Genomic DNA, 11,778 nt, shown 5'->3' with positions numbered 1-11,778 from the left:
TCATTTGTCGAGGAGTCTCGGCCAAGGCCGCTCGGAGTAGGAACTTGAGGTAGTTCGTTTGCAGTGGTAACTCGGAGTGGGTTGCTTGCAACAGGAGCTCGAAGTTCGACTCCCGTAGGAGTCCGGATGAAGTCTTCCTGCGGTCGAAGTCAGGGATGAAGTCCGGATCCCGTAGGAGTCCGGACGGGGCTTACCGGTAGTTGAAGTTGGCGACGGAGCCCGGCTCCCGTAGAAGTCCGAGCGAAGTCCTCCTTGCGACTGAAGTCGTGGGTGGAGCCCGGCTCCCGTAGGAGTCCGGGCGGAGTCCCCCTTGGAGTCGTGGACGGAGCCCGGCTCCCGTAAGAGTCCGGGCGAAGTCCCCCTTGGAGTCGTGGACAGAGCCCGGCTCCCGTAGGAGTCCGGGCGGAGTCTTCCTTGGCGTCGTGGACGGAGCCCGGCTCCCATAGGAGTCCGGGCGGAGTCTTCCTTGACGTCGTGGATGGAGCCCGGCTCCCGTAGGAGTCCGGACGGGACTTACCGGCAGTTGAAGTCGGCGACGGAGCCCGGCTCCCGTAGGATTCCGGGCGGAGTCCCCCTTGGAGTCGTGGACGGAGCCCGGCTCCCGTAGGAGTCCGGACGGAGTCTTCTTTGGCATCGTGGACGGAGTCCGGCTCCCGTAGGAGTCCGGGCGGAGTCTTCCTTGGCGTCGTGGACGGAGCCCGGCTCCCGTAGGAGTCCGGGCGGAGTCCCCCTTGGAGTCGTGGACGGAGCCCGGCTCCCGTAGGAGCCCGGGCGGAGTCTTCCTGCAATTAAAGTTAGGTGCGAGGTCCGGCTCCCGTAGGAGTCCGGACGGGGCTTACCGGCAGTTGAAGTTGGCGGCGGAGCTCGGCTCCCGTAGGAGTCCGGGCGGAGTCCTCCTTGCGGCTGAAGTCGTGGGTGGAGCCCGGCTCCTGTAGGAGTCCGGGCGGAGTCCCCCTTGGAGTCGTGGACGGAGTCCGGCTCCCGTAGGAGTCCGGACGGAGTCCCCCTTGGAGTCGTGGATGGAGTCCGGCTCCCGTAGGAGTCCGGACGGAGTCCCCCTTAGAGTCGTGGACGGAGTCCGGCTCCCGTAGGAGTCCGGACGGAGTCTTCCTTGGAGTCGTGGATGGAGCCCGGCTCCCGTAGGAGTCCGGACGGAGTCTTCCTTGGAGTCGTGGACGGAGCCCGGCTCCCGTAGGAGTCCGGACGGAGTCTTCCTTGGCGTCGTGGACAGAGCCCGCAAGGGTCAATTCCACTGAGAACTTCGATCGTGGGTACTTTATACCCAACAATGAGTAAATCAAGCTGGCGATGATTATTTCCATTCGAAGTTTGAATGCGGCAATATCTTTATTTATCTGAACTCTTCCAGAGTCGTGAGGTTGGTGGGTTTTTCCAACTGGGGTATGTATCTTCTTGAGATCAGCTCTAACAGATTTGAAAATATCTCATCGATGATCGAGGTACGAATCCTAACATCTTGATTAGGGTCGAGGACTAAGCACAATAGTCAATGTCGAGCTCTGAAGTATCGTCTGTGAGATATTTTCGTAAGCATGCTGATTGATCTCCACATTGAATATTCCTAATCTGACTAACATCGGCCTCTCACTCCCATGTTTTATCGAGGTCCGAATTTCAATGGTTCTTGATCGTAACCGAGGACACAACTGATCAAGATTGAGGTGATGATCCACAACACTGAGTATAAAATGAGAGCATAGTGATAATGAAAGCATAAAATGATACCTCTATTTTTTTTTTTTTTGATAAACAAGATTGAAAATTGCCCCTCAAGGGCTAGCGCAGTTGGAACTGGCCGTATGTTCTAGCCGCGCGACCAAAGTTCGAGGCTCGCATGCAGCAAACTAAATGCAAGCACGAAATGACTCTATGGGGGATCGATGTTTGTAGCTTTCGCATGGGATGTGGGAATAATTTTTGATCTTTCAAGCACGAAATGACTCTATGGGAGATCGATGTTTGTAGCTTTCGTATGGGATGTGAAAATAATTTTTGATCTTTCTGGCTCTTGAAGGGCACTGGGGGTGATGCACGTCTTCAATCCCATTTTTTATACCAAAAAAAAAATGACTGAGAATTATATTAAAATAAAAAGAAGCTTACAAACCATTTGAGAACCAAAAATAGAACACTGTTACGTACAGCCAAAAACAGAGAACTTATCACATACAGATAAGAAAGGAAGAAGAAGTAATTTAGACATACAGCACTGTACCAAAACGTATATGAATGTAGCAACCAAAACTTTCAAATGATTGAAGTGTCAAATAGTTCCTGCAACAACATCTCTCTAGAATCAGTTAAAACAGATGCAGTCTTGTAGCACATGAAGCTCTGAAAGATCTTCAATATGGAACCAAAATGTAGCTGTAGAAGAGACAAAATATAACAGTTGAAGCTTCTTCTTTACCCAATGCAGAAGGATATATATAAGAGTGTAGAAGCTGGAATATATATAGTTTGGAGAATATTTAAAGTAAGCAACGCACGTTGATCTGAAGCAGTCCTTAGTTTTGTGCTGAGAGAAGACCTGTAAAGAATACAATATGTTCTCTATACAGTTGAAAGCTTGAGTTTATAGAGAACACAGCAACATATTAAGCGATATGAAATTGAATGTAGATATAGGAATTCAGCAGATGTAAATAGTAGCACTGGCTGAATGATATCAACGAAATCAAAATAGCATTGCAATTCAGATAGAGTCCTAAATGATCCAAACATGTGGAATCAGAGGCATTGGCTTAGACAATGAGTGAAAAATACCATTAGAACTATGGTTACTGTAAATGAACCCAAGCCAGACAACCTGCACAAAGAAGAAAAAATAAGTTATCAAAAACCTCATTGCTCTATCCTTTACCTTTTTAATGTTATTTGTCATCCTTTCTTTTCTTTGCAAATTTTACTTTCCTGAAATTTTTTCCGTATATTTTTGGGCCTATAAATTTTTCCATTCGCCCTTTTACTTTTTTTTTTCTCCATCAGTAATCATTTTAAGCACTCGTACTCTTTTCTATCCCTATCCCAATCACCAGGCTTGCTGCACCAATGCCTCTTCTTCCACTAGGATCTGAAGGGGGCAATCTACCAGAAAGATAGGATTAAAGTTAACTGTCACGAAATCAAAATAAACTACTTATTTCAAGAAAAGGAATAAAGTGATCCTGAGCTGGTGAGGTCTTGATGGAGTTGGAGATCAATCTCCAATTGTGTACCTCCATGATGTTACCTGGAAGAGGCTGGTGATCTCTAAATAGATCTATTCTCTGTTGTGCATCGTATGTACGATATGATATACAATGTAGCATCTATCATATACAATGTATCATCTATCATATGATGGGTGGTTACACATGAATATATGTTCGTTACGTGCGATCATGCACGGCCGCGGTGGATGGTGCGTGCTGTGCAGAGAATCCGTACGGTTCTTCAAAAGGCCACGGAAAGCTGATTTTAATGTATCTGGAAGAAGCGCTCGCCCACACCCACGTGAAATGAAACAACGGGATTGATCGAATGCTCGACATAAACAAATATTGCGCATCAGCACTCATCTCAAATCTTGTTGCATTGCCGAAGGTGCTTTATCTAGAATTACTGCTAACGGTCATAAGCACGGCCCTCACTGGTGCCCGTGAACGTACCAACCACCCGCCCCGCTCCCCACCCCCGGGCCCCAACGCAAAAAAAATCCACGTGACAAATAATTTTGAATCGTGATCACGCCACGTGACAAATAATTTTGAATCGTGATCACGCTGGCGTGATCACGACCATCCATCTAAGTGCTTGTGCCCTTTCAACTTTCAACCGGTCACTTGCACAACCGATGGGCTCGGCACGTTATGTTTGTTTTAGCATCGCCAGCACTGTTTGGGATCTTGGCGTTGAGGGATCTTGGAAGCCAGAAAGGCTCACGCTATCTTGGAGAAAAAGGTAAATAAATTAAAAGAACTCCATTTTCTTCTTACCCCGTTTTCATCTCCTACTCTCTCACCCCGTCTTCTTGCTGCGGGATCCTTTGCAGGCCGATTCTTCTCGTCGGAGGTAAAACCTGAACTCTTTTGCTGATCTTTTTTTTTTTTTCCCCGTCCTTCACTTGGGGTTCAGATCTTCTATAGATTGTATCCTTGTATTTTATTAGTGGTTAATTTTTTATCATTTTTCCGATTCGTTTTATTTAAGAGAGACCTATGCAGCTTCCTCTCATCACGAGTTGTTCTTTTTCTTTTTTTTTTTGCTTTAATTTTTTTCGTTTTGTCCTTGAGTACTTTAGAATATCTTATGCTATCTCGTAAAGAAAAAATATAATTTTTGATAGATCCTTTTTGGTTTTTTGGTGACTTGGTGTTTCTTTTGTAGCCATCACTGAGGTCGAGCCAATGCAATGGACTTATCAATTAGATCATTAGGCATGTTTTACAACTGTTCGATGCGTGCTTGACCTAACAAATACCGCACACGAGTCATGAGATCAAGTTGGTTATTTTTTAGAACTCATAAAAAATTATCACAGATTATCTATTTTTTAAATTCTTTTTTTCTCACCTTATTAAGCAATCAACGCCACATTCTGTGGTCATAGAAAACAACCAGATGATTAGGATGGCTTTTCAAATGGGGAAATCTGTGGATCCCACAGGTTGATCATATTGATTTTTAAAGGTCATTGCTTCTTGATAATGTGGTGGAAAATTGATCAAAATCCATGCTCTCATTTTTTTCATACATTAACTTGCATTGAAACCATGTTGGTTGTTTAAACCAAACGTTTCACAATTTTGCGTAGCTATGGCATATAAGTCCTGTCATCTTATTTTGCTTTCCATAGAGTGGATCAATAGATGAATAATTTTCCTTTAAGTGATCACTCAGCAGAATAAGCTTTATCATAAATAGAGTTTATGGATGGATTTAGGAACAAATCGTGTTTTAGTACTTTCTTTGTAAACTTGTACCTTCACCTTTAAAGATTTGAAAAAGTTCCTGAAAATCTTAGTTAACAAATAGGGATTGTAGTGACCAGGATCCAATTGTAAATCTATGAGGGTAAGAGTGTGAAGACCCAAAAATATGATCTAGACTCACAAGGATCCCATGATGGAGGATGAAGATATTCTTGCATGTTATTCATCATGCTAAATTGTTGATGAAGGGGCTACAATGTTTGTTATTGTCATTTTGCAAGATGGATTTTGCGTTTCTGATCAGATGGATTAACTATCTGCATCCAATGGTGGATGAAACACATTAAGAAACTAGTGAATCAATGGGCAGCAAAGTCTGAGAGCTTAATTTATTGTAGGCTTAATGTTGGTCCCCGCTGTTAGATCTTAAAAATACAGCAATAGTGCATGAAGTTGGTGATCGTCATTGCGATTCGCTCAAGAGTGTTGATGCAACTAGAATGCCAACTGGGGCTAAGTATATTTGTTTTATCGAATTAAACATATTCTTTCAGAATATTTTCCTGGCTATTTCAGAGAATTCTTAAGAAATAGAAAGGTCAGACAAAGTTAAAGGTTCATAGATCTATATATTTTTAGGAAAAAATATTTTTGATCGTCTTTGCTCTTTGTTTCATCTTATTTTTATTATTTTATGAGTTCACATTTCTCTGATTGTAATTCTATACTTTATGGAAAAAATGCAATACTTTAATTATTTTATCCAAATAAAAGAAGATGTGTTTTTGGTTGGTATGCTAACTTTCTATAAGTTTCATATTGTTGAAGTTTCCAATACAATTTAGAAAGCAAGAAAAAAATGCTAAAGGATGCCCCCTTGGCATCCGTTTAGATGATCAAACCCCTTAATTAACTTCCGTTTAGATGATCAAACCACAAAATAACTCATGATCTCTCTATCTCAATCACTAATCCACCCATGATTGCTGCAGTTCCTTTTTTCTCTCTAAATGAATGGTTAATTTATTTTTTCTTTAAGCATAAATGCTAGATTTGAAATTGTTTGTTTTAGGATATAAGGACCATGAATAACTCATATTATGAAGCATAGGCTGTTGTAGAAAACTTTAGGAAGTCAAATCTCTTGGTGTCTAATTTGAACCTCCAATTGAACATTGACACATTAGTAAGATAACAAAGACATGGTTCTTAGAGCAAGGCTATGGGGCTCTGCTTGGTCACCAATCAGTTCGTTATGCTAACATGGCATGAGGGGATTGGTGCGACTTACAGTGGTTAGAGTGATTTGTGAGAGGGTTGTTTGAATCATGACATTCCATGCTCGAGCGGTCGAGCCACAATGGCATAAGGAATTGACAAAGTGACCGAGCAAAGCCTCACCACGTTTTTTCTTGTTATCATAACCAATGCCCCAAGGTCATCTATTGCCATTAAAACTTAGTTTTCTATGGTGGTAGTCTGGTAGGTTTCATGTAGTACCTAACTCCCCTTGATTGTTAACTTAATCAAAATTCACGTTATTAAAATTTTCACTTCTTTTTCATAACCATTATCTGAAATCAGATTTAGTCAAAACGTAAACTTAGGCCCATACCTTAGCTTTCCTCACTTCATTCCTTACATCAGCTTGATCCCATGCATGGACACCTTTCTGAATCTTTCCTGCTTGACAGAGCCAAACATTGCTTTTTAAAATAATTTTTGTCCACAGTTACTGTGATGGCTTGCTCAAAGTATGGTGATTTGTTTGATCCGAGTGCTTGAGTGGTCCATTTGGTCCAGATGGTTTTTGTAACTTTTAGGTTGATCATGAGCCTTAAGCATTGATTGGTCTCAGAGCATTCCCACTTGATCCAGTCTAATTGATTTGTCTAGTGTTCAGACTTCATATAATTGCATTATCCTATGGGAGAACCTAAAGTAGAAAATTGCTACCTTTGATAATCAAAAATTTAAATCCAACCTAATGGTCCTATCTACTTTATATAAGTCTCTCGATATTTTGCTTTGCATTATCCTGTTGTTAAAACCTGAACTAGGAAAATGATAGTACTTTGATATGCACTCTTGTATTGATAAAACATGAACTAGGAAATGGTAGTACCTTGGTTTGCACTATCCTATTGCTAAAACCTGACTAGGAAACATTACTTCCCATCGCTACATTTCTTCCTCCTCCTCCTTGCCTACATACTTCTCATTTCTGCCTCCAATTTGTATTTCTTATTAACTGAAGTAATCTCGACTCTCGGGGATGTGTTTAAGTGAAGGATCAGGTCTGATCAAGCTCAAAGATAGTTCCATTAAGAAGAACAATGTTTAAAGGGTCTAACTCGAGGATAAATATTAAGATATATCTATTAGGTGGTAAATGATGGGACAGGATTCTAGACAGTGCTAATGGAGAATGTGGTACCTGAGGGTCGAAGGAGGCTTTAAAAAGGTTGGTATGAAATATAAAAACCAGACGTTTGGTTATGACATCCATCCATCCATACATACAAACCTACATACTAGATGTATATATATATTTATATATTATATGTACATGTGTATGTACATATGCATGTATTTGTGTCAACTCCATGTGCTTTGATTTCTGACAAGAAAAAGGAAAAAAGAAATCCACATGTGACCTCCCTTTTCTTTGCTTCTTATATCCTTCCCATAAATATCCAAGAAAAAATTGGGGAATAAAAAACAATGCCTTACACATGTTAACTGTTATTTGGGGCATGTATGGTTCTAAAACCATGCTTCCACCACTAGGCACGATAATCATCATCACAAGTCTAGCCTTTTCTCAAAATTTGGGGATCAGCTATAATGACAGCTCTTAAGTCAAGAAGATACCATTCAAAGAGTGAGTGGAAATTTTTGATTAGCTGTCAACTAGATGTCAACCCTCTAATAATGGATGCTGAATTTCTAGCTAATAAAACTTCAGGCAAATGAGGGCTTTTCCATGAAACCTAAATGGCATTGGTAGGATGCTTGTTGTTAAACTTATGCAACACGTGAGTAAGCCTCTGTAATTTCCTCATCATTGAAAAGATCTAGGTGGAGAAGATAGGTTAGAAGTCCTGACATAGTGAATTATGTTATCTTTAAAACATAGATTATAGGGTAAAAGAGTCAAGTTTAAATACAATTCCATATGACGAAAACACAAGGACCAGAAGATACAGTGATGTAATGCATTACTGTCTGGGAAGGATGCCAGAATAGATGGATGCAGATTTTGATTGCAGTAGATAGGATGCAGTGCTTTCAGTTTTTTTTCTTTTAAACCTCCAAGGATGCTTCAGTTTTATCTAATGATTTATTGTTCTTAAATTACAATATTAATAAGTTTTCCCTTTTAACACCTCCGTGGTTTCTTGGTGTTTGTTATTTATTGAAAAATGTTGGTTGATGAGTGTGCTGAAGTTGTTAATGTCAAATTGGAACCATGGGTTTCAGAAAATAGTTGGACTATAATACGACTCCTTTTTGAAATTGTAGATTTGGTCAGAGTTGAGGGAAAGATCCCCAAACAAGTGCTTTTTCCTTTGCCTTTCTGCCTTTTAACAGAAAAAGGGTGTGAGGGATGCATTGATTCAAATAAAACTGGAAGTTGATTTGAGCCTGTGGGTCATGGAATTGTCAATCCACACATCAAAGGAATGCTAAAAGAACTTACAGGAGACCTGCTATCCTGTGTGGATCATAATTTTGGACTTTCAAGAGAGACAATAATTGTTTAAAAAAGAGAGTATAATAGGCGGTATGTATGTAATGGATACTATTTTGTGTTGAACTTTTAGAAACAAGTATTAGTTTGCATGGGCACATTAAAGGTATCAATGTACACCTGTAGAAGATGTGCAACCATAGATTCCAAAGCATGACAAGTCTTTTCTATGTGTATCTTCATTCCTTGAGCCTTTTCTGTGAACATGAAGTTTGTTCTCATTTTAGGAATGATAAATATAATTGTGCACATGATTAGGCTGCTGGAAGCCTGAAAAATGTCTTTTGCAATCTTTCTTCTTTTGTTCTATGGCTCTGAATCATCCTGCTATTTGCTCAAATCAGAGTCTTCTGTCTTGTTATAGGCATCTTTTATGGTAACTTTCTTTGTAGGCACGTTCTTCCTTTTGTAAAGTCTTCATTTCTGGTCAATCACCAGAAAGATTATTGAGAATTGTTCATTTTAGAATTAATTTAACAGTTTCTCTTAGGTTTAGAATTTATGAGACATGCTGTCAAACATTTCTATTATAGCTTGTCTGAAGGACTTGTTTGAGCACACTGATGTCAGACATGAAGGCTGCTGAAGCCAACGAGCAATTATGTACAGACAGTAGTGTCAAAGAGAAGGTTGATGGCGATGCTTCCACTAAGGACCCTAAAATTTTGGACCAAAATGAAGGGAATTCCATGCTGTCACCCCAAGAAGAGGTGATATTATGCTTTTATCTTTTTTCCATTATTTTCCAGGCAGTGGGCTCTGATGCTAGATATGTTACATGCATTGCTTCTGAATATATCTGGGTTTTTGTGTGACCTTGATAATGTTTGAGCTATGCTTTGTATTGTAAGGATGTACCCCAGGCCCATATGGTTATTACATGACTGCTTGTTTGCAGGAGGAAGAAATAAAGAAGAAATATGGAGGAATTTTACCCAAAAAACCCCCACTTATATCCAAGGCAAGAATCATCCATTTATCACTTCATGTACTATGGTTGCATAAAATTAGGAAAAGACAAATAATTCCTTTTCTTGTACATTAAGAATAACATCACAGAGAATTAATTTCTCCAGGACCATGAACGTGCTTACTTTGATTCTGCTGATTGGGCTTTAGGAAAGGTACAATATGTGTTGAACTTTGCAGATATACTTTTTTATCTACTCAGTTTGTTGTTAGCCATGAATCTTCTAGGTCTATTTCATTGTTTATTTTTAGCTCTGATTTTATTTTGCTTGATACTGGCAGCAAGGAGGGCAACCTCACAAGCCCAAAGGACCCCTTGAGGCACTTCGGCCTAAATTGCAGGTACCCACATTTTGCCTTCTCTTGTGCTATTTGACATTCATGTTTACTATGACATGATTTTTAGAATTTGTCCCATGTGATTTGTCCTTAAAAATTCACATAGGTGAATGCATCATATGTTTGAGCCACATTTCCTCCATCCCCTTGAAGAAAGATAGCATGCATCAAACCACCACATGTTCATGTATATATGAAAAAGAGACAATGCATCTATCACCATAATGCATATAATTTTTTTTTGCTAACTTTGATTCATTCCATTTCTATAGCCTACACCTCAACAACAAGTTCGTTCCCGCCGTTCAGTCTATGCATCTACTGAGAATGAAGGTACCAGTATATATATCATTGTTTTATCACTAAATCTGATTTTTTTTCGCCTTTTATCTTTCATGTAATTTAAAAGAGTCCTGCTAATCACTGGTTCTTGTTTTTGGGCATAGATGGTGGTAATGCTGCTTCTGAGGATGTGAACAACCATAATAGCACCAACAATGAGAACCGCAACAACCTGTAATTGTATGTTATTGAGTCTTACTGCTGGTGAGCCTTCGGCTTTACTAGCTTTATTCATAGAAAATGCAATGGCTCTTCCACGAATAAGTGATGATGATGTTTTCCTATGAGAACTTGATGATGCAGTGTTGATTGCAGCCAAGGCTTGTGCTAGTAGACTTGCAGCATGCAAGATTTTTGTAGGCACGGAATGTATTATCCCATATAATAAATTCCATGGATGGCTTGACATTAAAGTGCATCCTTCCCTCTTTGTGATTATAGACGTGTTGCATGCTAATATTGTGGGGAATTGGAAAATGCTGCGGATTATTATTTATAAGATTCCAAATGTTTGGCATGCTAATAATGTGGAAAAGTGGAAAATGCTGCAGCTATCACTTATAACATTCGTAATATTTGGTAGGAAATAGGAGGGATGAGAAGATTTAGATAATCACTTCTGTGCAATGAGAATAGCCTTTTGATATATTTTTCTAACAGTTTTCATTCTACTCTCTAGGAATCTTTGCTCAACATTTCCAGGAAATATCACAGTGATGAGCCATCATTAGGTTTGAAAATTGTACCTCTTTCAAGAGCAAGGAGATGCTATACAGCTATAGGCTCACGGCATTTAATTTTGAAAGATTCGTCCAAAAATGCATTCCCATGCATCATTCTTGAGCATCAGTAATTCGTCTTGTCCGCTTTGTGGTCATTTGGGTAGTGGCTTACCATCCAAAGTAGCTCTTTTTCCATAAGAAAGCACATAGATGCTGGTCTAAATTGTCTAACCCATTGATTCATCTGGCTCGGGTTTAATCTAGAGTAAAACTCCAACCCATTTGTCCTAGCATTGTTCCGGGCCAAAGCACTTTTTCTCATAGGCAGTATTTTTTGAATAAATGCTCCATTTCCTCCTTTCAATCCAAATTATCTGGCCCAATCAAAAACATACGTCCCCAGCTGGGAAAGTAGAATAGCTTAATCGTCCTTTCTTTTCCCAAATAATTTCAATTAATCAAGCTAATCCATTGTTATTAAACCCGGCCCGGCCCGGCCGGTCGGACCGCAAACCCGTGACCCGATCAGAAGACCGGGCCGGTTATCTAATTAAACCGTTTATGTTTAAAATTCGGTTAAAACCGTATGAACCGACCGGTTGAACCGTGAACCATCTGACCCGGTCTAATCCGGTTGAGCCGTAAAATTAAAAATTAAAATTTTTTGATTTTCGAGATCGACAGTTCGACTTCCCTTCCCGTCGTCCCTTCGTCTCTT

General features: G+C 40.1%; 1 protein-coding gene across 4 annotated transcripts; it reads left to right on the top strand.

Annotated features, from left to right (window-relative positions):
* Nucleotides 1-3,844: 3,844 nt before the first annotated feature.
* On the top strand, nt 3,845-10,774 carry LOC105047197 (uncharacterized). Of its 4 annotated transcripts, XM_010926015.4 has the most exons (8): nt 3,845-3,963; nt 4,055-4,074; nt 9,222-9,398; nt 9,587-9,649; nt 9,765-9,812; nt 9,940-9,999; nt 10,269-10,329; nt 10,443-10,774. In XM_010926015.4, exons 3-8 carry the CDS (start codon nt 9,252-9,254, stop codon nt 10,514-10,516), a joined length of 453 nt encoding a protein of 150 aa, XP_010924317.1. In that variant the 5' UTR covers nt 3,845-3,963; nt 4,055-4,074; nt 9,222-9,251; the 3' UTR covers nt 10,517-10,774. The 4 variants fall into 4 exon arrangements, with proteins under 4 accessions (XP_010924317.1, XP_073115305.1, XP_019706687.1 ...); XM_073259204.1 differs by having other exon boundaries at nt 3,917-4,074; nt 9,259-9,398; XM_019851128.3 differs by having other exon boundaries at nt 3,918-4,074.
* Nucleotides 10,775-11,778: the final 1,004 nt, after the last annotated feature.

Source organism: Elaeis guineensis, chromosome 6, assembly GCF_000442705.2.
Source record: "Elaeis guineensis isolate ETL-2024a chromosome 6, EG11, whole genome shotgun sequence".
Classification (NCBI taxonomy): domain Eukaryota; kingdom Viridiplantae; phylum Streptophyta; class Magnoliopsida; order Arecales; family Arecaceae; genus Elaeis; species Elaeis guineensis.
Note: the sequence above shows the minus strand (reverse complement) of the source record. Positions and strands in the feature narration are given on the sequence as shown.

What these genes read in the sequence shown, in the direction of transcription:
- LOC105047197 (XM_010926015.4), top strand. Translation starts at nt 9,252, where the DNA reads ATGTCAGACATGAAGGCTGCTGAAGCCAACGAGCAATTATGTACAGAC. An exon ending in AACCCCCACTTATATCCAAG is followed by an intron (nt 9,650 to 9,764) that starts GCAAGAATCATC and finishes TAATTTCTCCAG; the next exon opens with GACCATGAACGTGCTTACTT. An exon ending in CACTTCGGCCTAAATTGCAG is followed by an intron (nt 10,000 to 10,268) that starts GTACCCACATTT and finishes CCATTTCTATAG; the next exon opens with CCTACACCTCAACAACAAGT.